Source organism: Alternaria triticimaculans, assembly GCF_023758025.1.
Source record: "Alternaria triticimaculans strain BMP 0046 chromosome Unknown scaffold_1, whole genome shotgun sequence".
Taxonomy (NCBI): Eukaryota; Fungi; Ascomycota; class Dothideomycetes; order Pleosporales; family Pleosporaceae; genus Alternaria; species Alternaria triticimaculans.
Genome location: NW_026055958.1, coordinates 2,990,306 through 3,017,924, shown reverse-complemented (window position 1 = coordinate 3,017,924; position 27,619 = coordinate 2,990,306). Strand labels below are relative to the sequence as shown.

At 52.6% G+C, this 27,619-nt stretch overlaps 10 protein-coding genes across 10 annotated transcripts; 5 read left to right on the top strand and 5 right to left on the bottom strand.

The window, feature by feature from the left end:
* Positions 1-101: 101 nt before the first annotated feature.
* Positions 102-1,176, bottom strand: J4E78_000996 (uncharacterized protein; the record flags this gene model as incomplete). The annotated part of the gene is made up of 2 exons (XM_049361657.1): positions 102-1,087; positions 1,149-1,176. 2 exons carry the CDS (start codon positions 1,174-1,176, stop codon positions 102-104), a joined length of 1,014 nt encoding a protein of 337 aa, XP_049226940.1.
* Positions 1,177-2,565: 1,389 nt separating this feature from the next.
* On the bottom strand, positions 2,566-4,511 carry J4E78_000995 (uncharacterized protein; the record flags this gene model as incomplete). Its single annotated transcript, XM_049361656.1, has 3 exons — positions 2,566-3,520; positions 3,569-4,317; positions 4,380-4,511. The coding sequence occupies 3 exons, from the start codon at positions 4,509-4,511 to the stop codon at positions 2,566-2,568; spliced, it is 1,836 nt and encodes a 611-aa protein (XP_049226939.1).
* A 602-nt stretch (positions 4,512-5,113) lies between these two features.
* J4E78_000994 (uncharacterized protein) lies at positions 5,114-6,173 on the top strand (the record flags this gene model as incomplete). The annotated part of the gene is made up of 2 exons (XM_049361655.1): positions 5,114-5,175; positions 5,231-6,173. 2 exons carry the CDS (start codon positions 5,114-5,116, stop codon positions 6,171-6,173), a joined length of 1,005 nt encoding a protein of 334 aa, XP_049226938.1.
* Positions 6,174-6,242: 69 nt separating this feature from the next.
* J4E78_000993 (uncharacterized protein) lies at positions 6,243-8,423 on the bottom strand (the record flags this gene model as incomplete). Its single annotated transcript, XM_049361654.1, has 1 exon — positions 6,243-8,423. One exon carries the CDS (start codon positions 8,421-8,423, stop codon positions 6,243-6,245), a length of 2,181 nt encoding a protein of 726 aa, XP_049226937.1.
* Positions 8,424-8,960: 537 nt separating this feature from the next.
* On the bottom strand, positions 8,961-10,821 carry J4E78_000992 (uncharacterized protein; the record flags this gene model as incomplete). Its single annotated transcript, XM_049361653.1, has 4 exons — positions 8,961-9,268; positions 9,315-10,042; positions 10,096-10,445; positions 10,504-10,821. 4 exons carry the CDS (start codon positions 10,819-10,821, stop codon positions 8,961-8,963), a joined length of 1,704 nt encoding a protein of 567 aa, XP_049226936.1.
* Positions 10,822-17,402: 6,581 nt separating this feature from the next.
* Positions 17,403-19,670, bottom strand: J4E78_000991 (uncharacterized protein; the record flags this gene model as incomplete). The annotated part of the gene is made up of 1 exon (XM_049361652.1): positions 17,403-19,670. The coding sequence occupies one exon, from the start codon at positions 19,668-19,670 to the stop codon at positions 17,403-17,405; it is 2,268 nt and encodes a 755-aa protein (XP_049226935.1).
* A 493-nt stretch (positions 19,671-20,163) lies between these two features.
* Positions 20,164-21,494, top strand: J4E78_000990 (uncharacterized protein; the record flags this gene model as incomplete). The annotated part of the gene is made up of 2 exons (XM_049361651.1): positions 20,164-20,839; positions 20,887-21,494. The coding sequence occupies 2 exons, from the start codon at positions 20,164-20,166 to the stop codon at positions 21,492-21,494; spliced, it is 1,284 nt and encodes a 427-aa protein (XP_049226934.1).
* A 167-nt stretch (positions 21,495-21,661) lies between these two features.
* Positions 21,662-23,014, top strand: J4E78_000989 (uncharacterized protein; the record flags this gene model as incomplete). Its single annotated transcript, XM_049361650.1, has 3 exons — positions 21,662-21,665; positions 21,889-22,413; positions 22,467-23,014. 3 exons carry the CDS (start codon positions 21,662-21,664, stop codon positions 23,012-23,014), a joined length of 1,077 nt encoding a protein of 358 aa, XP_049226933.1.
* Positions 23,015-23,376: 362 nt separating this feature from the next.
* On the top strand, positions 23,377-23,935 carry J4E78_000988 (uncharacterized protein; the record flags this gene model as incomplete). The annotated part of the gene is made up of 2 exons (XM_049361649.1): positions 23,377-23,467; positions 23,517-23,935. The coding sequence occupies 2 exons, from the start codon at positions 23,377-23,379 to the stop codon at positions 23,933-23,935; spliced, it is 510 nt and encodes a 169-aa protein (XP_049226932.1).
* A 306-nt stretch (positions 23,936-24,241) lies between these two features.
* Positions 24,242-27,172, top strand: J4E78_000987 (uncharacterized protein; the record flags this gene model as incomplete). Its single annotated transcript, XM_049361648.1, has 5 exons — positions 24,242-24,724; positions 24,774-24,899; positions 25,123-25,191; positions 25,667-25,757; positions 25,998-27,172. The coding sequence occupies 5 exons, from the start codon at positions 24,242-24,244 to the stop codon at positions 27,170-27,172; spliced, it is 1,944 nt and encodes a 647-aa protein (XP_049226931.1).
* Between the last annotated feature and the right edge of the window lie 447 nt (positions 27,173-27,619).

Genomic DNA, 27,619 nt, shown 5'->3' with positions numbered 1-27,619 from the left:
TGTCATGGAGTATGGTATCATCCCGATGGCGCTTCAAAACGCCTCCCGCTAAATGCAATGGTATCATGAACAAACAACCTCTTCATCCGCGTTTCAAAATCTTACACGTTCGTCGCGACCCTTCCAGACTGGAAGTCCTCGGGCTTGAAATCTCTCAGCTCGGTCTCCCGTCCACTACTACCACCGTTCATCGAACTGATCTCATCCTTCTCTTTAACAGCCCTGCCCTTGTCCAGTCTACACCCTGTATAGCTCCTCGGCAGATAACGACCAGGATGCCACACAGCGAACACGACTAGTACAGCAAGTATGGGCGCGGCATCGAAGACCCAGAAGCACCATTCGTGACTCTGGAGATATGCTAGCCCGTAGTTGCGATCGTGTGGTATCTCGATGGTTCGATAGAATGCCCGGCAGGCGATAAGGACGGAGGAGAGATTGATGGTATACCCCAGTTTCCGCCAAAGGTGCAAATCTCCAAGGTCGTGTGCAGCCCAATGCCGGCTAATGTAGAAGTACCGCATGCTGATGATGGAGAAGCTGAGGAAACACAGCAGTTGCATCACCAGACCCATGATGAGGATGATCCGACCAGGCAGCGCTTTCCGTTCCGAAGCAGCAATGGTCCGGTTTCCTTGCGTGTCTTCATCATACTGCCGACTAATCTGACTCGCGCCGACGAGTTGGACGAGGAAACTGAGGAGGTCGAAACACACAAAGTTGGCTGTAATCCACCTAGGGAAGCACCACAGCGTTTTGAAGTTGAGCGCGTGGGTTGGGCAGGAAAACCATACTACACGACTGAATGCCGTGTAGCATGCTGCAGCCAGGAAGCTGGGTGCGAGCAAGATCATGAGCCATGAGGCGAGGAAGGGTGACTCTCTATGCTCATCGTAGGCAGATACTAGGCGGCATATGAAGCCCAGATCGAGCATGATAATGGCGATAATGGCGGCCCAGAAGAAGTACGCCTTGTGGCGGACATACTGGTAGATGGAGTATGTGGATAGTAACAGGACGACAATTGCGCCTGTTATAGCCAGGGGGTAAGAAGGGTCGTAGATGTAAGGGTTCAGGAAATTTTGGCCTGCGATGTGGTCAGCGACGATGTTGCGTTGCTGAGTAGTAGCAGACGGGGACGAACATACCAACTTGAGCCCGATTTGGCAACCCCATACTCGATCGCGCGTCTAAGATCGCGCTCACGACGTGCATCTTAGCAGACATATCCCGCTCTCCGCACAGGTCCACCTGTTTTAATCCCCGAGCGTAGTCGTTCGTCGATCACGGCAGCCCCAGTAGTCGTAATGGTCGCTCTTTCGCAAATGCCGATGGCGCGTCGCTCATGTCCCAGCCGCGGTCGCAGTGATGGTAGCGCCACAACGTCGTGGTACAGCAACCTCGTCGCAAAAGGGCATGCTCGAACACCAGGGAAAAGAGCCAGCGGAGAAGCGACCCAGATAACAAAAGGCGGCGGTAACGCACGTTTTACCCAAGCCACGCCCGCCTGCGTTCTCCGCTTGCTAAGAGCACTCAAGGCCTTGGCGGTCCCTGGCCCTTTCCACTCCGCACGCACTGCGCGTCTCCTTTCCTCCAGCTCCCACGTCCCCAGTCCGTCTCACATGTGCTGGCTAGGTAGGGCCGGGTAACCCGCGACACTTGCGTCTTTAATGCGAGACGGGAGACGGATAAGGCGGGTATACACACCATGCAACGCGGTGCCGCGCGCACTACTGCTACCGACCCAGGCATCTCTCCCTTTGATATTAACTCGGTACACACACGTAGTCATACCTCGCTCTTTCACGGTTGCACCCTCGAACGAAAGGCCCGGGTGCAAGCACACGCGTCAGGAATTACCACCTGATCCGCCGGCGTGGCCTTGGCAAACCAACGAAAGCCATGGCGTGTGTCGCTGCCAAGGTGTTGGCAATGAGGCCGCTCGCCGAAGTAGCCGCACGCCGGGACTTCGCGTCTTACCAGACCCTACGGCGTGGTGTTGAGGCGTCGTCCAAGTGTCTTTGTGGTGTGTAGTCGTCGCGGCCAAGTAATATCCCGATGCAAACGTGAGCCGTGGCATTTCTTCGTTGCGCGATATTATCGGAGGATCGTTCGGCCTTGGGCTACGTGCCTGGTTTCTGTGTTGTGGTGTTGTCCTGGCTAAAGGCCAGCGAGTACGTTCTTGTGAAACTGAGGCGTCCAGGTGTGGCGCAGGCACGCCAAACATGGGGACAGGCGCGTCCCTGTGGCCTGCGCAAACGCAGAATGCACTACCTTTCGCGATGAACGCCACTTGTTTAGGATCGAGAAAGTTCTAGGCGTGTAGCCTAAGTTTATTGAGATGCACTGTATCTTGTCACCGATTTCACGATAGATTACGTATTATGAGGGAACCTTGGCAAAACTGGAGAAACATCGTGAATTTCCTCCTTGAGATCTTAGTTTTCGAGCCAAACCTTGAATCACCCTAAGCAGCTGGGTACAAGACCCGACTAAAGTATCTCGAACTACCGTTTCATCACATCATCTCCACGAGAATTTATCGGCTTCCCCTCGCCTACCCGTCTACTCATCGTCAAACTCGTCGCCGGAAGCGATCTTATCCGCACTCTCCTTGTTCGAGCCATCAATCTCAGCCTCATCCTCGTCATCATCGAGACCCATGCCCTTCTTCAACCAGCGCACTTCCTTGGGCTTCCGCTCCATCCAGAGCTCGTTCGGGATCCAGGTATAGAAGCTGCACATGGTCTCCTTGATGTCGTCGAGAATGGTCATGCCGCCGGTGAGGTGCATGATGTTGGCGTCCATCTTCAGACCCACGAAACAGTCCTTGATGATGTCTTCCTCGATCCAGAATTCGTACTCTTTACCGTCGCCAGCTTTGCGCGGCTTGCCGTTGGGATACTTGTTGTTGTCCTTGGGTAGGTCCCACTCATCACAGTCATCCGTGTACCAGGCCTTGCACAGGAGCTTGCCGAGAGGTTCAAGCTGGCCGAGCTTATGTTTGAAGAGCTTGCTCTGCTCTGCATATGCGGACTTCGTGTCGTCGTCAGGGAGTTGAACGGCGGTGACCTCAAGATAGGCAGTCTCTTTGCTGAGAACCTGCAGATCTCCAGACTCGAACATATCGTACTGCGCATCCGAGCCCAGAACCGCGATGCCAGTACCGAACTTGACCCTAGCCTCTTCCTTCCGGATACCGATCTCGGAAACAGTCAGGCCTTCCTTCTTGAGGTCCTCAGCCCACGACTTGTCGCCAGTATATATGTCGGCCTGAGCGCCACCGAAGACAACGCTAGCGGACTTGTTGAAGTCTCCGGGTAGAGCAAGACCTACGGAGTTGACCTTGGGAAGCTCCCGCTCGGCCTGGTCACAGATTTGGAGCGCAGTGGCAAGCTGATCGTCGAATTCGGGGCAGACACGGTGAAAGCGAAGATATCTGAAGAAAGAGCGGGGCACCTGACAAGCGTTCTTGATGGCGTGCGAAGCATAGCCGTAGTGGGCAGGGTACCAAGATGATCTGTCATAGTCAACATCGCGTCAGGCAAGGTTGGGGTGGTAGGCTTACAGGAAAGCTTTGCAGACAGCTACAAAGTCAACAACCCACCGCTTCTCATCGGACCGGTCCCAGGGTACGTTGTGGATGGCGAGGGCCCTCGCAATCTCCTCAGCACCCATCTCCTTCATGTCGTGCTTGGAGATTCCTTGGTACTGGCGAGGACCGGACTCTACTCCACCAAAGCGCATGAGCTTGTTGAAGACATGTGCGTACATCTCATGCATGCGACGCTTTTGCTTGAAGCGCTGGATGGCAATCTCGATGCGCTCAACGAACGACTTGTCTGGAGCGTACATTTCCTCTTCCTCGGCGGCTTCGTCAGGAGTGAGAGTAGGCTCCATGTACGCCTTTTCAAATCCGGTAGCCTTCATCATGTTCTTGGACACTCCTTCAGGGTGCTTGATCTTGGCCTGAGGGAGTAGTGGTACTGGGTACTGGGCGGGCTGCTGAGCTTTGGCCTTCCGTGATCCTGGGGCATAGGCGATGTCGTTATCGTCGTCGGCATCGAAGTAATCTGGATCCAGGATGCACTTCCCGGTTAGAGGAACCTTGCGCTTGATGGTCTTTCCGTCAGCAGAGACTTCCAAGAAGGGGCTCAGTCGAAGAGCCGCAGAAACTAGGGACTTGGGCTTGTATTTTCGCATCTTTTGAAAACCACAGATGCGACTGACGGAGACGGGGATGTTCTCACGCCCGCCACAGCACTGTAACATGTGCTTGTCGGTAGGGAGATTTTCATCGGAAAAGTAGAACTCCACCTTGAAGAACGATTAGTTGATCTGAAAAAACTTACCGCGAGACTGGGGACTGGGAAACGTACTTGACGACGGATCTCTGCCCCATCTGGGTGGTCCAACACAGTGCTGGTGACTTGAGAAGTAGCAGTGATGTTGGTAAGGGCTCCATTGGGAGGTCCTGCGCCAACAGTAGGTGCTGTCATTGCGGTTGCCATGTTTGCTACTCTCTGTATTGAGGATTGGGGATATTAGGAGCGGACTGAAAAAGACTTGGGGTTATAGAGGGTGATATAGAGAGGATGGGCATGGGAAGTCGGCGCACTAGCGAGGCAGCGGCAAACGATACTTCGCGGGTGGTTGCGTTGGCCCTGGGGGTGAGAGAGCGCGACTACCTCATACTGGCGGCCGTAGCTTCCTAATCTGGACTTTTCGTTCATACAAACGCCTCATACGGTGAGTGCGTCGCCAACGATTTGATGGATGCGGGCAGCACCACGGTGAGATGCCGACTTTGTTAATTGCGACGCATGCGACATTTCCTTGGGCGTGCTGCTACGAGAGTTGAGCGAGATCATGTCTGCAATATAATTTCAGATTCTGCCCGGCAATAGAGTCGTGTCGAAGACGTACACTCATGCTACTAGATGATATTAAGCACACGAATAATGAATTTCATGATGACAGCATTGGCTGACTCGTGACGGAGGACCCTGAAACACCCGTGGGGCCAGCCCGCCATGTATCTTCCACCTAAACACTAACCACGAGTACAATCACACTGATATCCCGACCAAACCCTCCATACAGACCAAGAAACATGGCCTCCAAACAATATGACGCGTCGAAACTCGTAGCATATGGTAGTGCTGCTGCTGGCCAGTAAGTCTCCACTGGCTGCCTGTCAGCCTCGTGTACCAGACTAACACAACACCAGCGACGGCGTGCTCAGCGACCCATCCGGCGGCGTAGTAGTAAAACCATGCACCCTCGCTGAAATTGACTTCTACGAATCCCTCGCCGACCACCCAGACCTCGCGCGCCATCTCCCCACCTTCATGGGCCAGCTCTCCCTCTCAGCCGACCAGACCGCCGCTACCGAGTCCGTCGAAAGCGGCACCATACAAACGGCCGATGGTACAATCGAGCGCCTGCATGGCAAGAAGCTCGCGACCGATCTTCACATAGTACTAGAGAACATTACACACGGCTTCAAGAAGCCGAATGTTCTGGATCTGAAGCTTGGCGCGCAGTTGTGGGACGAGGCTGCGAAGCCGGAAAAGAGAGCGCGGCTAGATGCTGTGAGCAAAGAGACTACAAGCGGCAGCCTGGGTTTCCGGATAGCAGGCATGCGCACATACAAGGGAGCTGAGGTACCTGAGGTTCCGGAAGATCTCAAGGAGTATGTTGAGACGGATAAGGAGGGTGGCTATTGGGTGTACAACAAGATGTATGGACGCAAATTTAGCGCCGAGGATGTCAGCGAGGGCTTCACAGACTACATCTTCCCCGGCGCCAAGTCAGAAGCAGAGCTTGACCGGGCGAGGGAGGTGCTCGCTTACTTTTTGGGTGAGGTCAAGGACATTCAAGAGGTCTTCGAAAGCAAAGAGAGCAGGATGTACAGCGCAAGCATACTATTGGTTTATGAGGGTGATGTAGACGAGTATGCGAACACCAAGCAGAAGCTACGTTCCGCGCATCCCGAAGACGAGGATGAGGACGACGAGGAGACTGTGCCTAAGCTAGCCGAAGTCAAGATGATTGACTTTGCACATGCGAAGTGGACACCAGGGCAAGGGCCGGACGAGAACGCGCTGCAGGGTATGAGGAGCACGGCAAAGATATTGAAGGAGTTGTTGGACAAGGCGCAACACGATTAGTTCATCTGTTGGGAGCCCAGAATATAGACAATGTATACCCAGAAGCACAGCTTAATACTATTACCGAGTCTAACTATTCCCTAGTAGTGTATCATCCCAATTTCCGACTCCTCCCATCAGTGACTCAAAAAATGCTGCGTCTACACCTTGAAGCGCCCAATCGTCAGTTCCGGCGGCCCATCCTGGATAATATTGCGACGTGTCGAAGATATCAGCATGAAGTGTTAGTGGCATCGACTGAGAGTGCTGCGTGCCCGATTCTAGTATCAGCAGGTTGGATGACGGATTGCCGTTAATGTCCTGACCGAACGAAGCAATGTTGTCATCGACACCCACTGCGTTCAAATCAGAGGGCACATCAAGCATTACCGCACTAGAAGTCTGGGAACCTGGCCATTGCTTTGTGATGCCGTTCGCACCAATCTTGATGATCCCAAAATATGGAATTGAGAGCTGAAACTGTTCGCCGCAGCCCTCTTCAAGCCGATTAACCGTGCTCTCGCTGCTGTGACTGAATCCACGCGCGGCGTCGCTTTCAATCAGCAGCAAGTTGCGAAGTTGCTCAGCGCTCTTGCCCGTGAGAGGATCGTTCGTCTGCGTCTCGACGAGTTCCAGCTTTTCGACCAGTTGCTCCACCATCGCGCGATCACCGGGTCGCTGGTGGACTAGAAAACTTTGATCTTTCCAGCGTCTGCTGTCTATGTGCGCGATCAGTATTGTCATGCCCGCCATTAGCGCGAAGAAGTCGGCTGTATGACACGATTGGGTGGAGATGGGCCGGAAGTTGTGGAATGCGACGAATCTTGTGAGAATCTCTCTGGCCGCGTTGATGCAGGTGATCTTGGCGTACATGTGGAAATCAGATCCTGTGGCGCAGCGTATGAGGAAAGGCAGATGGAGGAGGTGAAGCAGATTGTACTGGTAGATCTGACTTCGAAGCCGCATTAGTTCCTCAAAAGTCTCTCTTGCATTTGGTTGGAGACCAGTAAAACTGGGTGCGAGCCAGTACTTGTCAGGAACTGATGCCGCGACGTTCTGAAGGTCGCGGTCTATTTTACGGGTAGCCTCGATATTCTGGTGTGGATCTCCTCGGTTGCGGTCAACGATACCACACGCTATGAGAGTATGTCCTCGATCTATCTGGCAGCTTACACTGGTCCCAGGACTGGAGTTCTCCACGCTCATCTTTTGGCCCCCATGAGGTAGGCCAAGCATCAGGCTAAGATAGCTGTCCATATGTACAATCCGAAACCAAAGGAACTTAGGATCCACCCTGTGCTTATTCTCCAGATATTTGACAGGCGGAGGGTTAGACGTATCCAGTCTCATCAGCTGCGCAAACACCAAGGCTCTTCTGAAGGCGATCCAAGCTCGCCGAAGGTTGCCGGCGTTGGATTGGAAGGTGGCTTCGTAAACGATACATTCTAGTCCTTCGATACAGCCTATCAGATGGTCTTCGGTGACGACCAAACGAACAACTGTTTCCACCAAGCGAGTGGCGAGGACGCCTGGATCCCCCGAGATGCAATCGCCCTTGTTGCACCGAAAGTACTGTAGCATAAGGGCAAGGATGAGCATATGCCTTGCGATCAGAACCGGAGGTGTACGTGAACTGTCAGGAATTGTAGCCAGATTGTCGGCAATGTCCAATGACTCGTCTTGTGAGGGGTCGATGGATGTCGTGAGACATTGGTAGCTGTACAAGGTTGCGTTGCGATCGGTCTTGCACAAGAGCTCCAGATCTTGTTGCGGTGGATACGCTCGACGTAGGGCGGATGATATGCTCTCGCCGTCTTCCGTTTGTAGAAGAGGTCGTTCCGGTGTCAGTGCGGCTGAGCTAGGTGTTGGAAGTTGCACGTGGCTGATTATTGCGTCGTCTCCTGGATTTTCTGATCGCGCAAGCAATGCTTCTGCCCTTTGCAAGCGTTGGAGAAGTTGCTCATATGAAATATCAGGAGGATTGGCGATGTTATTTGAGCCTCTACTAGGACGCAGCAGTGATGCTTCTTGACTGCTATCGTTGCCTCCAAAGAATTCCTCTTCCGGCTGAGTCTGGAGAACGCATGGCACCTTCCGACGGCGACATGCTACACATATGGTGTCAGACGTCGCATCAAATGTGCATTTGACCTTTCGCTTCTTGCAATGCCAGCAGCTTGTTGTTCCTTTCCGAAGTTTGCGCCGCTTGCTGTGAGGCTCGAAGTTGGTGGTGTCGGCGTCATTGACGGATGATCCCGGTGAGCCTTCCATGGCTGGTGACAGTAGCCTGAGTTGAGGGCGCGGTACCTCCTCTCGAGCAAAGCGACCAAACGTGTGGCACGCTTGGATCTAGTGAACTTGTTGCTGGCATCGTATCATAAACAGATGCGATGATGGTGACATAGGGAGAAGTTAGTAACTTAGGGGCGAAAGGGGAAGAGTGAGGGCAATCACCGAGACCTCGGCGGAAGGTTCTCCGCCGAACACTTCCTTCAGGCATCAGCAAGGCCACCAGCCAGTCACCACATCATGGAGTCGATGCGCAATGGACTCTCTTTGGTTCCGCCAGAAAGCGGCCGCGTTTGAATTACAATTCTATGGTTCCTTCTGCCATTACAAGATTAGACAACACACATGCCTCAAGCGTGTCAAGCCGATGCATGCCCAGGTGTCCGAGTGTCGCCAAAAATGAAACTTCCCTCTAGGTACAATCTACGTATCTCAAGCACAACTCTAGCAATAGCGTCGCATTGGTCGCAAGTGCGGGCAATCTGTCGTGTAGCACTACCCAAATAGAGCGCGTGTGATCTACGCAGCTCCAGCCTGCACCTTTTCCATGTTCAGCTTTTTGAAAGGTACCAATGCGGCAGCCACGGCAGCTGCGCCAGCCAAAGCTGTCGCAATAGCGAGCGCGACCTTGATGCCCGCCATATATGCGACCACTATGCCTGCTATGTCTTCCGCAGCAAAATTGTCCCGAAGTTGGGTCGCACCAGATCCAACTACTGCCAGGGGGTTCACGTTCGGTGCTGTGCTCGCAAGCGTGTTGATCATGCGGTTGACAAATCCAGACTGAGCCGCAGTCAACGAAAACGCACCGCCGATGGTTTGGAAAACTGCGATGTGTTAGTTAACTCCACATAAAAGAGCCGATTTGCATACAAAAAATCGTTGCCGTCGCTGAGGACATGTCCTCTGCCTTTGCATTGGCCTGACCAGTATTGATGGCCATCTGGAAGCCTAACCCGACTGCGATACCGTAAAAGGCCTGATAGCCAATCCATGTGCCCAGCCCAGTACCAATGTCGAATGTATACATCAGACCGGTAGCGATAGTCGCTAGAAAGGCACCGCCGATCATGAAAGGTGCAGCATAGCCTGTCTTTGAGACAACACCGCCACTGACGATGCTACCCAACACCATCGCGAGGACCAGTGGAAGGTTCAGCACACCCGAATTGATTGCGCTACGGTTGTCGACGCTCTGAAAATAGAGGGGTAGGTAGTACAGCAAGACGAGATATGATGATGAGAAGAAGAAGATGAAGGCAGATGGCTGCCATAGTGTTCGCTCGCGGAGAAGCCGGGGTGGAAGCATCGAACGCTCGCCGTTGAAGATCTCCCATGTAATGAAGGTAATTGCGATAACGACGAAGCCTACTAATAGGCCGATGACGTAGCTGCTGTTCCAGGGTCGCTTCTGGCCGCCATTTTCGAACGCTAAGATGTATGCAACGATGCCACCCATGACGAGCGCAATGCCGAGAGGATCCATTTGCAAGAGCTTTTCCTTCCAAGTCGCTTGGGTAATGACAGCTTGTGGTGGAGTCTTGTAAGTGAATAGGATCAGTGCTGCAGAGGCGCCGCCGATAGGAAGGTTGATGTAGAAGCTGTGCCATAATTAGCATGTGAGCGGAACAGTCATGAGAAAACATGAACCTACCACCATCGCCAGCTCACTGTGTCCGCGAAAACTCCTCCCAGAAGCGGACCGACGACGCTGGAAAGGCCATATACAGCACCAACAATCCCCATTAGAGCTGGTCGCCGTTTAGGCTCTGCCGCGAACGCCGCCATAGTGAACGCCCCAGTTACTACGCCGGCGGAGCCGACACCAGCGATTGCGCGGCCAACGACGAAAGTTATAGAATTTGGAGCGACGGCGCAGATCAAGCTTCCCATTTCAAAGACGAAGATGGCACCTAGGAAGGACCACTTGAGTGGGAAGTAGCGGTAGAACTTGCCAGACATGGACTGGAAACCGCCGAACGTCATGAAGTATGCGGAACCATACTAAGACATGTCAGTATTCAAGCACTCAAGTAGCCAGAGCGAGAGTGTGAAAGCTCACCCATGAAACCATGTTAAGACCTCCAAATTCGTCTGTGATCTTAGGAATGGCTGTTCCAAGGATTGTCATATCCAGGGCTGTAAGAAAGACTGCGCAGAGTATGGCAATCAATATGGGCACCAGCAGTATGCCACTCGGATATTCTTCTTTGATATCATCGTGCTTCTCGTCTTGTTCAGATTTGACATCTTCCTCGATGCCTTGGTTGTTCTGCTGCTGCGTCTTCTCCTCAGCGATGTTTTCTGGTTTCACGACGCCACCAGCCGATTGCGCTGTTGCATCGAATGCGATAGAGGTGTGGAAGTTGTGTTCGTTCATCGTGTGCATCTGGAGTCGGTACTAAGGACGATGTTGGCGGGAGTGTTAATGGGACAATTTGCAGCGGTAAAGGAGAGTGGAAGAAGTGCCACACATATACTGATGTACGGACGAATGCATGATTCGGTTCTTCGAGTAAAGCTCCGATTTCTTTGGCTGAGTAAATGCTCGTCGGAGGGCGAATGGAGGGCGAGCGCTTGGCACATGCTTCCGCCGAAGGTTTCGGCGGAAGCGATCTGCCGCCTACATTGACATAGAAACACGCAAAACAAGTAGCCTAACGTTAACGTAGGCTCTAGACCTATTTAGTCTTCTTTTCTTTTGTATAAGGTGCTTGTGTAAGACGGCCCTGCTAGTCGGATGCCGACGTCGGGAGCTTGTGAGGTCCCCAACACGACATGCGCAAAGAAGATCTTCTCATGGACGGCTTCCGACGTCCAATGTGCGTTGCTGTCCAAGGTTTGGTCTGTAATCTTGATGCACGTCCAAGAATCGTTTACCAGCGGAACTGAGTGGCGCGCACTGTTATCGCAGTAAGTAAACAGACACATGTTTTGTAAGAGAGGGAGTGCATTGCGGTTTGCTATTTGTGATTAGTCAGCGCTTCATTAAGATTCGGGATGCCACCTCTTCCTCTTCACACATCTACCCTTCCACGATACAATGTCGCCAGATCTCCGTTCAAAGATACTTCTTCCGCTTTACATATACCCCCATCCGGGTGCATGGGATCCTCTCTATACAGCGTAGTGTTTCCTTCACCGCTAACACGAAGTCTCACTGACGTCTCTCAGCATCGCCGCGGCGCCGGATGTTCAGTTTCTGGTAATCGTCAATCCAAACAGCGGACCGGGTGCTGCACCGTGGTGGCCGAATGAGGACTATCTCCGGGAGATACCGCGGCTAAATGCATTGCCGAACGTCACCACCCTGGGCTACGTGCGTACAACCTATTGCAAACGGCCTGTTCAAGACATCCTTGATGATATCGAATCATATGATAGAAGAGGTCGAGAGAACAGTGGGTATAGAGTGGACGGCATCTTCCTTGATGAAACAGTGAATTTGTACTCGGAGGAAGTCAAGAGCTACCTCGACACCGTTGATCGCAGAGCGCATGTCCTTGCTGGCGTCGCGGAGGAGAGAATGGCAAGTCTTCATTTATCCATGCTGGACGGATGAGAGTTACCCCAGCTGACTAGGCCAAGATCATTCATAATCCTGGCACAGCAGTCAGTACTGAGCTTGCGACTCCGGGACCAGAGGTCACAGTAGTCGTGGAAACAGCCTACAAGGAGTTCGTGACCGAAGAGTACCAAGAGTGGCTTGCTACTTCGCCGTACGAACGGTCTCGTACTGCGTATATGATACATTCAGTTCCGCAAAAAGATGTCGAACCGTTGACAAGAGCGCTGCGTGAACGGGCCGCGTACTTGTTTGTGACCAGTGCGTCTTGCGACTTCTACGGGCAGTTTGCCGAAAGCTGGCCTAAATTTGTCGCCTCGCTAGCACGGCCCTGAACGCAAAGGCCGTCAAATTTCTTGAGCGTTGGTTGCGATGGTCGGTGGCCGTGTTGCAAGAAGTCGCAGAAGGTGCACATCTATGCAAACCTTTCTCCATGAGCAGGCGTCGTTTCCTTGGACTGATTGACGGTCAGGAGCCGCTTGATGTCGCGATTGCTTGGGTTTCAGACAGTCTTATGACTACGCCTTTGAACCTAGTCCGCTAGTTCTCCGACCTTTCTCTTTCTTGCTCTCCTAAGGCTTCCTCTGTAGTAGCCCATATCCTACACCTGTTCCAAAGTCCGTCAGGCACGTCAAGTAGACGCTCGTCACATCCACTGACCCGAAAGCGTTTCTTCGCAAGAAGCTTCGCGGCAAACTTCCAGTCCCAGCAAGCAGTAGGGTCCAGAAGTGCTGCATGTGGAGTAGTAAGATGCTGCTCGATCCACTTGGTGTCCAGATCCCAAACATGCGGATGTAGACTTCCGTCCCGGAGGCTGTCTCGCCAGAAAGCGGAATCGAGTGGTATCTGCAGAGCCAGCATCTTTGAGGTACAATGTAGTGCTATGACAGACTGTATTGGAAGGTAGCTGCACACCACATCCAATAATTCCGTCGGCAGGCGCTCCAATCTTTGGGGTTCGCGCGTTGCTTTTGGCGTACACTTGGATTCGTCTCTACGACGCGGCGAAGTCTGCAATACTTTATGTACGAAAGAGGCGATATCTCCCACTTCGATGGGATCGGTGTAGAACTTCTGTGAATCATTAATGGCGAGCTTGAAGAACATATTGTGGTTACCTACATCATACTTTGCGCCCCACCATTCTAGCCTGCTCAGAGCCAATGCGCTCCTAGGTCCATAATCGCATGAAGAAGAACAAAGATCGAAAATGTCGTTTGATGTCTCGAGTGGCTCGTCTATACGGCATTTTCGTCGAATGAAACGCGCACTCAACAGTCGATACAGCAGTTTAAGAGCAGATGTCGGCACAGTATCCTTCCTTCTGGAGTCGAAGTGGTCGATGGCTCGACAACTGATCGCAATACACGATTCATGTAACGGAAACAAGGTTCGGTAATCCGGTGCATAACACAAAGCGTCGAGCCAGATATCATCTTGGCCAGCGTCGCCAACAATTCGAAAGTAGCCCGATCCAGCCATGTTGAAGGACGCAATCTCGGAGAGGAAGATGCCTGGTATCTCAGATACGTTGGTCGGCCTTGTCCGGACTTTAGCGCGTGAAGATAGATGAGAGCCGCTTCTTACGTCGATCCTTCGCTAGCTACCGTATGTTCAGCTACATCTTCGATGCTACCAAGAAGACGAAGGCTGTATAACCACTAGAATGCGCGAAATGTCAGCAGTCTGTAACGCTTGTTTGAGAACAGATAGTTTACCTGGAACCGCATGTCTTTTGAGTCAATATTGTAAACATCGCCTTCGACATCGAAAGGACCACCACATATAACGCAGAATCTTGAATCCTCCATGGCGCATCGCGCATCGCTCTTCCAGTCATCCGCGACCTTCGAGGAAAGTAGACTACCCATGTTGATACTGCGCGATGAGATAGCAGCTGGCAGAGAACCAGCGGTGACGGCGGTTGTTGATCCGCAAGATGAGAACGCCCCGTCCCGTCCACCTAATTTAGTCTGACAGGAGGCGCATCCGCATCAAACGCAATATCCAGATGAAAAAATGTCGGCAAGACGATTGTGAGACGCCAAACTGAGTGAGCGACGCTGGATAGGCTGATTGCGGTAAATCGATGACGGTAGTTCATTCCACCGTAACCCAACTAGGTATAGCGTTTCCACAACTTCTGAACCGGGCTGCGACAGCTGAGTCTTGGTGATTTTATCCTACAAATAGCGTCGCATTTGTCATGTCTGCCATCATGTTGATGCATGCGATTGGATTAGTTTCGCAACGAGGACATGTATAGTTACAACATATGTCGTGTGCACGGAATTCCGCACATTTCGCAACAAGCGCATCATTTGTAGCGGAACACCGATCGTCATGCGATATCTGATTATGCCTTACAGAGTCTCTACAAGATCTTCCCACTCGGCATCCAACATGTACCCGTGTCCAAAGTCTTCTTCACTAGATGATGAGTAAACCAAGTCTGGATCGCCTTCTGATGCTAGGTAAGTGCTGACCCCTGTCAACTCACGCAACCACCGATCGATTCTTGGTTGTGAGTTGTCTGCTTCAGAACAGGGTCTCTCGCCTGGCTTCAGTACATATGCGTGTCCCTCCCAATGTATACGAGGCATTTCACTGCTTGGACGCCAGCCATGAAATGTGGTTTTGATGGGCCCAGATGCCTCTGCAGCACTCCCAACTTTGATGTTAATCCGGTCATCTTCATCGAGACCGTTCACACTCGACCAGTCGCTCATGTTCGATTGATCGTTTGAATTAGACTGAGCGACCATGCCCGGTTGATCATCCGAACCAAACTGATTACCAACGCCCGGTTGGTCGACCGAATCAGACGACTGATTGTCCATGCTCGATCGATCGTCCGTATCAGACTCACTGTCCATGTACGACTCGTCGTCGGTACCAGATGGGGCTCCCATGTCTGTCTCATTTTCCATAGTTGCTTGGTAGTCCTCCATGTACGAGTAAAACTCCATCTTCATTAGGTCCCTGAAACCTTCGTCGTGAATGGCGATGACCAAAGCTTTCAGCTCAGGTAGGGCCTGCCTTTGAGATGATACCAAATCGCGAAGTTGATGGCTATCAGGCGTCGTTTCGCGATGGGTGGGATGGAGAGACAAAAACTCCAGAACTGGAGGTAGCCGCCAGCACCAACGATCTTGCTCCAATATCTTGCACTCGTAGTTCATGTTCATACCGGGCTGATACTTGTGCAAGATGGCCCCAACGTCCAACATCCTCCACACGTCCACATTTGTATCCAGTCGCCTCAAGGCAGTGAAGTGTCTTAGCGATTCGATTAGATGGCTGGAGTCACTATCTTCTTCTTGCGGAGTCATCCAACTGGGTACGATGTCCAGATACAAGTCTTCCAGGGTGTTTTTGAATGAGTCAAGCATGGTGATAAGCTCGCCTGCTGTGAAGTTGTAAGGGCCCATAGCTAATCCGTATGAAAAGTATAGCCGCTTTAAACGAGGGGACGCTGAGAGGAGCTTTTGCATCTCCACGCACGTGAAAGCGCAATTCGGAAGATGAAGAGCAGTGAGCGCCCCGAGACCAAGAGGTAGAGCAATTGGCGGCGATTCGAGGAGGTCTCCTCCAGCTTGATACCAACAGCTCCCTCTGGCCAACTCTAGGGTTTGGAGCGAAGTGTTGTCCATTATCTGGTTTAAAAAGGACGCAGACCATGGTATAGCCCTATCATTGGCGGCGGTAAGCCTGACTAGCTTTTTGAATCCATGCTTAGGCAAACGCCAAGGTAGTATGATTTGGTCTGGGTTCATGAGAACGGTGTGCAGCTCAAGTACTCGAAGATTTGGGAGAAGGGCCAGAACGAGTGCGACCAGTGCATCTTCATGCCCAGCACGCAGAACCTGGCAGAACATGAGATCATAAGGAGGCCACCCAGCACCCTGGCTTTTCTTCATGAGAAGCTCTGTGTACCAATCTCGCTCACGCCAATTTGAAACCAAAGCTCCCTTTGAGGTAACTTCCGCGGCTTCATATGGGACGATGATGTCGATGACATTTGCGGCCTTTGCAGCTTTCGTATACGCGTCGTACAATTCTTCGGATATGATCTCTGGACGGGGTCCGGCGAACTTAGAGTCCCAGAAACCCAGCTTCATCTTCCTGACATATTTTTCCGCAATATCGGGCCTTGCAAGGATGCGGTCGATGAACATGGAAAGCGATTTCCCGTGAGGCTGTATGTATTCTCGGTAGAGTGACGATTCCGCGTGCTTCTGAAGTTCTTTACATGTCAGGCTCAAGTTGAGGAGATCAACATGTGGAAGGAGCGCCGTGATGTGCTGAGCCAGTTCGGCTGGTAATTCAACAAACAAGGACGACATGTCTGAGAGAGAGAGAGAGCCCCAGTCGTGCTCAAAGTCGCTGGTTGATGACTGCTCGATGCAGCATGCGGATGCTAAAACAAAGTATTGATGTGGCACGACGTGAAAGTTGGGTGAGGTAGCGAGCGGCGCCCCCAAGATCCGAGGCCGGCTTGCAGGCAGCCCACCCTTGGCCCGCGCACTTCAGCCCGGTTATTGCGCTCTCATGGTAGGCCAAAGACATGCCATCGCCATTAACCCCAGTCCAGCTCATATTCAGTATGCAGCCGTTTCGTCGGCAGGAAAGAGATGGTGCAGATGGAGGTTGCGCTGGTGGCGGAAAATACAGTTCACGACCAGCCCACTCGTTTCCGGGCATAACCACTACGTCTTGACGCACATTGGTGTTGCGCCGGTCAAGTCGGATGGTCATCGCCTATGCTGCGAGCTCGCGCATTGTTGGACTAAGAGGATCATGTATCACGAAGCAAGATAGCAGAGTGCAATGCCGCGGTGGTAGATGCGGGGAAAGCGATCACAACATAAAGCTGAGATCGAGGACGATCGTGAATGATATCCACACGCAAGCATGGATTGCAAATTTGTTCTATACTGGCCACTGTCTCGCGACATGTCCAAAGACTGCCCATGATGCTGCCACAGCTGTCGGTGACGTGTTGCTGCCGCTAACCTTGGAAAGGCTGGTGCGTGCTAGCGTGGCATTCTCGCGTCACAGGGGGCGGGCAGCACTTCACGTCGTCAAACCTCCGCTTGTCACTCTTCTCAGGCCGAGAGTCAGGTCACCATATCAAAATACACCCTGAGTGTTCGCTTTTCACGTTGTATTTTCCTTCTTCTATTTTCTATTGTCCATGCTCAGCACCCTTACGCGTGTCTGCCAAGCCCAGCATCGTCCACCACCGGGAAGCAACCCTTGACCGAAAATGTGGCCTGTGTCTCGCCGTGAGGGCGGCAGTGCAACCCTGTTCAATGATGCGAAAGGCTGACCGGGGCGACAGCTGGAGCAAGCCAAATGTTCCTATCGCACGGCTTTTTAGTCGCAACGCAACCTCAGATCCATTTCTCGAGACTCCGACGGTCGTCAGGCTCATGCCTGCCATGGTATCCCTCATGGTATCGTGTATCGCCTCCTGCAGTCCTGCTCTGAACACCCTGGCCAGAATTCGCCCCATCAAGCATATCTAGCTCAAAAGGACCGCCATGTGCACCTCTGCTCTTGTCCGCACCAACCCACCCACCGACTGGAGTTCCTTTGCGTTCTTCTCGACGCGGGAATAGATTTGTGTTGTACGTCTGCAACCTAGCGCCAGCAGGACTCATCGTTCTATTCTGCCCTGGGAGCATCGGTACGGGAGGCGGCAGAGTTAGATCTTCTGCTGAGCTATCACGAGAGTTACCCTTGAGCACGGAGCGAATATTTTCTTTCGAAACGATGCGCGTAACGCTGCGATCAGACTCATCGCGCAATAGCCGTTGAGGACGAGCGCTGTTGGCAAGCCCACGTGTACTGTTCCATCGCTCGGGGCTTCTGGATGACACGGACGGAACGGTATGCTCCATTCCGGGCCATGGTACTGCTCTGGGCGGAGAAGTACCCGGCCACGCAAGAGGGTTTGGTGTCGCCTTGCGATGGATGTCGTTTGACGCGATACGCAGATCGCCGGTATATGCAGTTGGCTTAATAGGCACAGGAAGCCTCGTGACTGGCTTTGAGGGCTGAACGCGTTGCAGATCTCTCGCAGTGTCCTCGCGTACAGTTTTGAGCTTTGTCAACGAGATCTCGTCGTCCCAACCACTGCCCTCGTAGCTTGGAACCCGTGCATCCGGGTGTGCTCTTCCCTTCTCGATCGTTGGCGCGACCCGCATCTCAGGCTGGTACTTGTGGTGCAGTGGCTGTGGTATAGCACTCAACTGGCCCATGGGCGAATATATCGATTCGTCCGTGTCGTCGCACATTTGCATGCGCTGATGGCTATCGGGAAGGATGAGAGTGTCTGAGTTATGGGTTGACGTGTAGACACTCTGGTCAGATGGCTTGCGCACTGTATCAGGACGGGGCCATGGTGTGATGATAGTGGTATCTGTTGAGGCGCCACTCACATGCCTCTCGGTTGACGAGGGCTCGGAAGGGCGATAAGCTGGTGTTTCATCAGGTAGATGGATCTGTCGTGTTACACCATGCAGCGGACTCTTCGGCTCCTCCTTCGACGCCATTCTGGATATGCCTCGAGACAGCGAGCGGCGGATGCTATCTGAGTACCGTCTGATTGGGCTCTCGCTGCCATCCTGGTCTTGTCTGCTGCGGTCCTTATCGGGAGAGCTGCTCTTTCCTGAGCTTCGGCTACCGTCACGCTTTATCACCTGGGGCTGGAAGGCCCTCGCTTCGCCCGTCTTCTCTGCGGCCTTCCTGCGTTCTGCTCGGGCTCGCTGTTCATTCAACCACTCCTCCATCTTATGTTTGAACTTGGGCCGTTCAACCAAACCGCCATACTGAGGGTACACATCGCGAAGCTCCTTCTCGGCCTCGTCGTACTGCTTTCGCGTGAACACTCCAGCACCACCAACACGTTTGTGGAATGTTGCGCCTTCATCACTGACGGCCTTCTTCGGCAAGGAGATTATGCGGTACGGCGTGGGCGACATCAGGCTTCCTCCAGGTACCAAGACGTTGTCCTTGGGAAAAGCGAGACCAGATGGGCACCGCTCTTCGATGTAAAGCGCGAGGCGACCGTAGTGTCGTCGGCCTTTGACACTGTAGGAAGCGCGAACAGCATTGACGATCGGCACAAAGACTATTTCCCAGGCTGTGCAGATGTTGCGGAGCTCGAAGTAGTCAATGTTCCACGGATTGCGCGACTTGCCGACCTTGAATACCTGCAGCAACCAGGCGAAGAGGTGTTTCTCGTACGCCTCCACAGTCCAATCACTCTTGTCGATTACTCCATGCACGCTGGAGTCCGATGTGTACTCCGCGCTGTGCTTGTCGGCGCGTGGGTCATAACGGTGTACACCTTCGTCGAATCGTGTATAAAACCACAACAGGTCTGTGCGAGACACACCGTCCTCTCCCTCCTCTCTGGCTATCGCCGTTGCACGTGGTACCGCCTCCGGTTGACGCAAGAATATCGAATCGCGGAACACAGCCCATGGCTCTAGGAACGCAGCGGTCGCGAGGAAGCGCTCTTCGAGACTGTCCAAGTTGGGTAATTGCAGTAGCGACAGTGCGTGTTTGAGCTCAGGAGGGATCTTTTCCTTTTCGCTGCGCGTGAAGAAGTCGCGCATGTTCTTGAGTCCTGAATTGGTAGGAGAGTGCGCCATCTTGGCTGAGTCGTGGGCGCAACGATTGCGGCTTTGATTTGTGGGGAAGGTTTGGGCTGTTGTTGTTGAGTGGCAGGCCACAATATCGCTAGCGCTGTTCCTTTTTTGCGTCTCAGTGAATGCAGATCTATCCAGGCGGCAAGATTATAACATCTGGCTCGGGATCGCAAGGCAGCGGTCTCACCTTCACTAGGACCCCCGAAAGTCCGCCGCCATACGCTCCGCATCTGTCGGAACTGGAGGCCAACGAACCTTGCGAGTGGTAAGATGCATTCGGTCGTGTAGCAGTGATGCCAATATCGCGACTACGGGCTAGCATTCACTTCCACAGTTGCTGCATCGACGGCGACCCCAAGCCCCGTTGTTGCGCCAAGCCGAGCTAGCCGGTCATACCTTCCATCATTATAAGCTGCGAATCTCTGGTATCCTCTTCTCTTATCTGATACTTCTGGAACTCGGACTCACTGAAAGCAGCACCCCGACAATCACAGCCATGCTCTGCAGTATTCCCGTGGTCTCCTTCCTGGTTTGCGGCGCGCTCGCTGCGGTAGTCCCCAAGCTGGACCAGTTTTCGAGCCTGCCAGATCAATCTTGCATCATTCCACCCATTACTGATGAGCAAGTCGAAGCTCAACTGGCCGCTCATGCTACGGATATCACGGATACCGCAGATACCACAAACGGTCAGGATTTAACCCAGTATGGCGGTGCTTCACTGTTCAACTATATCAATTGGGGCGGTCCACAGAAATGGACCGACATCGTTTCCCCAGGTAGATCATTGGTTGCTTACTGCTTCTATTCTGAGACGGACCGTGCCAGGCTACTTGAGCGCGTCGAAGCAGCTGTAGCCCTCTGGAAAGCTGCTCTAGGCGGAGAGCGTGGTAGAGACAACGGGCATGATCTTCAATTCAACGAATGGTATGACTACAAGGCGTCCAAGCATCACTTGTGCTATGATCCGAACCCCGAAAACAAACAACAGTGGAACCCTTCGTTGCCGACTACAACGTTGGTGATCAGTCTGTCAGAGAAGATGACCAACGGAGCTTACGCGACTATGGGGGCTGGCAGCGCGGCTGATAGAGGCAAACCCTGGAAACTCCGCTTGTCAATCGGCCCAGAGACGGCTGCCCTGGTCGTCGCGCACGAGATTGGTCACGTGCTCGGTATGTCTCAAACAAACAAATATCATGATCATTACTGACAGTTCAAGGCATGGGTCACGAACACCAGCGCACAGACCGCGACAAACACGTTGAGTTCGATTGCAAAAAGTTGAAAGGCTACTCGGACGCGCTCGCTCGGGCCCGAAAGGCTCTCCCGCAATTCAAGGACCACCAGCTATGTCTGTTCGCAGACTACTCCAAGAAGTTTCAGTTCCCCGCTGTCCACTATACCATGTCCGTGGCTTATGGTAGCCCTGCCCAGTACTGGTGGATGAAAGCTGATACCGAGTACGACGTGGACTCTATTATGTCGTATAGCAGCTTCCAGCATGCCAACGAAAAGTGCGCCGAGGGAGACCACCCGGAAGAATGCCCATTGAGGAGGTGGAAGGTGCCTGGAGATAAATCGCAAGGAATAGCGTACATCGAAGATGCTGAAAAGCCGAGTCCAGGCGACGTCCGCTGGGTCCGCACCAATTACCCATACCAAGGACCCCATATCGACTCAGTCGAGAATGCGGGCATACAAGATGAGAATGAGGAAGCCTCAGATGAAGACTTTGATCGAAATCCATACATCGAGCGAGGTAAGGTGACTGGCGAAGATCCCAAGGTTCTAAGGATGTTGGATCGTCAACGGGCGAAGCTGGTATAGGAAGAGAAGGCTGCCAGAGATGTTGCCAGTGCTGCTATTTGATGCAGTTGCTCAAATAGTCCGAAAAAATCCGGGGCGCCACAAAGGCCGTGCATTCGAGGCTTGAGCGTCCGGCGAGTGTTTTCCAGTAGCAATGCTCTTTCACCAGAATGAGCCTTGTGACTCAAATGCGTAATTGGCCGATGCGCGTTGCAGTCGGATTGCCCCTTGTGATCACGAGTACATTATGGCATCTGCACTTATCTTAAATACTCCCTTACACTCCCTATTCCCAACATTCCTTTGCTCTTATCAACTGTTTCTAGTTTCATCATGAGATACCTCCCGGTCTTTGCGGCGGCTGCCATTCAGGCGATAGCGGCGTCTATTCCCCCAATATCCCCTATCTTCTCAGGTCCATGCGCTATCCTACCTCCGTCTAACGACACCGAAACTCCAACCTATGATGGGATGCAATCTGGCGCTACATCTCTCTGGGGTCACGAAGGCAGTGGAGGCCCCAAGAAGTGGACGGAGCTCTACATCAAGGGCATTACGTTGATACCGTACTGCTTTCCGACAGAAGAACATCGCAAAGCAAATGTTGAGAAACTAGAAGCAGCTATCAGAGTGTGGATGACAGCTCTCGGCGGCGGACCGTCGCCGGGTACAAACCACAAGATCATCTTCTCGGAGTATGTTGACTTCTCACAGAACCCAAGGTACTGCATAGATGTCAACAGTCCAGCTGAGAGTAAATGGAATATGGCTGTACCATACAAGACAGTCGCCATCTGGAAGGACGATGGCGTGGGCAAAGCCGCGGCCGCATCCACTGTGGGCATGGGTGATACGCCGGGAAAGCCTTGGGATCTGAACATGTGGATAGACGTAGAGGCCAGTGTCACAACTGTAGCACACGAACTTGGACATGTCATGGGTACGTTGGACATTACCCGCGATCTCGAATGTTACAAGATTGACAAACCAAAGGAATGATGCACGAGCAACAACGTTCAGATCGTGATAGATACATCCATTACGACTGCACAAAGCTCACCGACTACCGCGCCGCCCTCGCACGCGCGCGTGAATCCGACCCCAGCACGACGACCGACGAGCTATGCAATGACGTTACTATCGCTGACAGGTACAACTTCAGCGGCCGCTCCTATACTGATACTGTTCTGTACGGGAAATCGGAGGATGGCTGGACACTGAACCCCGATTCACCGTACGATGCGGATAGCATCATGCACTACCACAGTTACATCATGGGTAATGAGAATTGTCTAAATGGCAACCAGGCGGAGTGCCCAGTAGCGCGTTACAGGGACAGTACGAATCATGACCTCGGATATGAGATGATTCCTATGTGGTCCAGGCCGAGTTCGTGGGATGTGGCGTGGGTCAAGACGCAGTATGGGTGGAGGTACAGTGGCGCCGATGAAGGCGCGCAAGATGGCGGGGAGATTAGTGAGGCTCGGTCAAAGGAGCTGATTGAGGAGGGACGAGAGCGATATGTTCAGAGCCAGGTGTAGTGCATTTCTCAGCTGTGCTTGCATATAACACTCTACTCAAATTTGATGCCTATATGTAAGCGCTAGACCAGCCGGGTTACGGCGACGATATCTAGGTACTAGGATCTCAGGGATATGTGACTCGTGGATGTTACAAAGCTCACAGCAGTCGACTGACATCCCTCACCTTGTTACCAAGCGCGTTGAGCAAGAGACTCGTTGGTCGTCCTAACCACTCTCACCTTCACCTCGCTTCTAGTCTTTTCAAACAACTTCAAACGTCCTCCTCATTCCTCGCTTTGGGTTTTAACTTTAACGCCCGATTGTGCCGTCATAATAAGATGAATGAATCCCGGCAATCTCAATCCTCTCTATCGCGCAGGATGGACGACTCTAGCATCGTTTCGGAACTGCAGACTAAATCACCCTCTCTACAGTCTATTACAATGGAGAGCAACGAAGCAACTTTACAAGGTGAGCATGAGCCAATCTGTTTTCATGAGGGCGACTAACGCATTCATAGGCTCACTGAAGAGGCGCAGACTCAGCAAAGACGAAGACATCATAGCAGCAATGCGAGACCGTCATCAACAAGAAGAAGCGCAGCTGCGTCGACTGAACGATGAGATTTTGATGCTCAGACGTGATGCGACATCTACAACACAGTTCAATCGTATGATCGCCGAGCAAGCAGAAGTGGCAAAGGCTCTCAGATGCGAAGTTGAACAGCTGAAGCAGGTGAACGAGGACAGGAAGAGATCTTCTCAGAGCTTCAAGAATATGTTCGAAAGGAGTCAGAGCAGCGTAAGAAATTGGAAGGCACGGGCTGAAAGGGCAGAGAGCGAGGTGAAGGAAGAACGGACTGAGAGGTTTGAGGCGGAAGCAAAATTGGAAAGATACCTTGAGGCACAGAAGTCTATGACAAAGGAATTCGGAGGTTGAGCGGGCTAAATACACAGCCTACGCTAGAGGGTACTCGGGCTCGGCAGCAAAGTTGGGATTCCTTGCAAGTCTCCAGTCGAAGTTACACAGAGCATCGCTAGTTATGCGAGCCCGCACATATGTCAAGGCGTAAGGGCACGTGCCCCAAATTTACGGTGAATATTGGAGAAAAGGCCTTTCCTTGGTTCCTCGTGAAGAATGAACGGTGAATGCACTAGTGGATCGGAGAGCAACCTTCCAGTGTTGACATAACCATATTGCTGGCAATCACGACACCAACACACGCAACTTTCGTCAACCACAAGTATGGATCTCGACGCCATCACCGCCGCGATGACAGCAGTCAGCGTCCCCACCGAGGGTGCGCCTATTGATACCAGTGGCAGCAACAGTGAGCCAGATGGTAGAGCACAGGGTACTTCAGCTATCGATTTGATCGACCGTACCATGGAAGTACCCAATATCACTGGCAATTATCCTAAGACCCTCGTTCTCGACATTGGCGGCCGCAAGTTCAAGGTCTCGCGCGATACCCTGCAGGCAGAGTCAGGCCTTTTCCGACACCAACTCTCCGGCCGCTTCTCTTGGGAGCCTGAGATGGACGGCTCGTACTTTCTTGATGCCGACCCCGATCTCTTCGAGCACCTATTGCGCTTTATGCGCCGCCCCGAGGTACTACCGCTATTTTATGATGCGGCTAAAGGATTTGACTATAATCTGTACAATCGTCTGGAGGCCGAGTCGCAGTACTTCCAGATCAACGTGTTGCATGAGTGGATCAAGAACAAGGTATGTCGCATTCACTGCGTAGATGCATTCCGCGCTAACATATGTGTAGAAATACCTCAACGCTATCAGAGTCCAAACCTACGACGCGAACATCCGAGCCATCGGCGCGATTGGCCCAGAATACTTTCCCGCGAACAAGACCGAGGACTGGTATATCATTCAAAAGAATCAGAAGGTATATCTTTGTCCTCGCCATATCCCAGCTCACAGAGGGCGTCCGGAGTTGTGTGGCATGGCATGTCATAAGAAGCAAGCGGAGCACGCGTTGGAGTATGAGGAGGAGTCTTATCTGGAGGTGGTAAGCGTACAGAAGGAGACTGTGTTCGACGCGAAAGTCTGCACGGTGGGGTGAACCTAAAACTGACCTAGCGACTGTATGCGCAGTGAACGTATCATAGTCGAAAGGGAGGGACAAAGACACCGAGGACGTCATGATTTCATGGACATTGTATCTTACAAAAGCTGAGGTACATTCTCAGGTGGTTTGGGCGCAATAACCTTTCTCTGTTCAGCAATGCTTCTATAGCGGTAATTGATCTAGTGATGTTAGAATCCGGAGATGGTGTATCCTCCGCATCGTGATGAGTTATCATACCACAGTCTGCAGACAGATTCTGAAGACTTCTCGGTCGATGCGGTGAACAGATAGATGGAAGCATAAGTAAGTCGGGCCGGAGGCGCGCGGAAGGTAGATGGACCGGAGCCCTACAGTCTGGGTGCTGGCAAGTAGGTACCTGTTTGCGCGCATATCCGAGACGCCATTTCTCGAAGACGGGACGTCCCGACCGACGGAACGAATTTGATGGGCTGTGCGCTGAAGCTACTCCATCACAGGTAAAAATTCAGCTTCTTCGCAAACATGTGATCTGCCCGCTGCCACCCTGAGGGTCTGGATGATTAGAAAGGCAGCATGCATCCGCTCCACTAAGCTAATTATAGTAGCTAATGTCCGCTTCTCCCCGGATCACGCAAAAGCGAACGGAAGGCATCTCTAAGAAGTCCCATACCGAGATTGAGACCAACTCTACATCTCGTCTGCGCGACTGGAGCCAATGCCGCGACCTGTTGGCATGAAAGCGCGTTCTCCAAACTGAAAGCGGATGCATGCTGCCGACCTGACTGCGCAAACCCTTTCAAGAATCATCTGTACTCCTTTGACACCACTTGGGACCCATTCGTTCTATTTATCCTCTTTTTTACTTGACCATGTATCCACATACCATTATCTCGGGTTTGCTGTTGGGAACATTGTCCTTAAAAACTTCGGCACAAGTTGGCGCGTCAACCGACGACTGCGCTGGTGTCAATGGCATCAGCCCAAAATGCAGCAGCCAAGAATCTGCATACCAGCGAGACTTCTTCTATATCGGTGGCGGCTACGTCGACTCCGGCATTCCGGGCCAACAGATGTGGAGCGACCAGCTGTATGTCGAGAAGCTGACGCCCGCCAGCAAGGTCAACAAGCCTTACCCGATGGTCTTCGTCTCCGCAGGTGTCAACACGGGCGCAGAATGGCTGAATACGCCAGACAATCGGAAGGGATGGGCTTCCTACTACCTTGATCAAGGCTACCAGGTCTACATTGTTGATATCGCTGCCAACGGCCGAAGTGGCCAGCAGCTCCTCTCCAAGTACCCTTTACGCCTTGGATCTACAGACACCATCAATGAGCAGGGTTTCACAGCTCCGGAAAACTTCGACCAGTACCCACAAGCAAACTTGCATACACAGTGGCCTGGAAATGGATCTCGTGGAGATGCAGCTTTTGATGCCTTCACTGCAGCCAACGTTCCCATCTCTTCATCGAACGTGAACGTGGAAAACGCCATGCGCACATCTGGCTGTCAGCTTCTCAGCATGATCGGCCAGTCATACACAATCTGCCACTCAGCCGGCTGTACATACACGGCTATCTGGTCGGACGCATGCCCTGATCTGCTGCGCGCCAACATCAACATCGAGCCTGGCAACATCCCACACACTTCCCTGATCGGGAACACGACTGTTGCTGGGGTCGGCCGTACTGCCGCGCGGCCTTGTGGCCTCACATACACACCGCTGCAATTCGATCCGCCAGTAACGAACTGCTCGACCATTGCTACAACTGAGGTCGGCCCAGATGACCCTGCCAAGCGCTCCTGCATTCTGCAGACTGGCACCGTTCACAAGCTGACCCAACTCGGCAAAGTGCCCTACATCATGATCACAGGTGAGGCCAGCCCGCACATCACGTATGACCACTGCTTCATCGAGTACTTCAAGCAGATGGGCCTCACCAACTACCAGTGGATCAAGCTTGCCGACATTGATATCAAGGGCAATGGGCACTTCATGTTTCTGGAGAAGAACAACCAGGATATCGCCGCGGCGATCAACTATGGTCTCGGACAAATGAATGAAAGCCCAGTTGCTCCGGGTCATCCCGGCCTTCCTATCTCTATGAGATGAGGGAGGGAGCTGGCGATGACTGCTAATGGCGAATCTGATGTATATATTTTGAAGGTCGGCTGCAAAATAGAACTAGCATGCTGCGGTTTTGGCTTCGTGTCACTTCCGAATCGAGTGTCGAGAAACTTTATCCCTCCAGGCCAATGCTTGCGTGCTGGACTGGTTGAAGACATGCTTACGGCGTGTTGCTAATGCTAACGCTTGCTGTCCTTTTATTTAGATAGAGAGCGGGAACGACCCAAGCAACACCCTATCAAGGACCCACGGGCCTTGATAAAGTTCATCGTATTTACAAGCGCTGTCGCTAGTCCCCTCTTAACTCTGATCCGAGCGTGTGTTTGCGTCACTTCAGCGTTGACTTTCTGCTTTGGCGAGTGTTCAAGCTCATCATCTGCCGTGATTTCCTTCCATGTATCCGCGCGACTCGGCCTTCGGGGGTGGCATTAC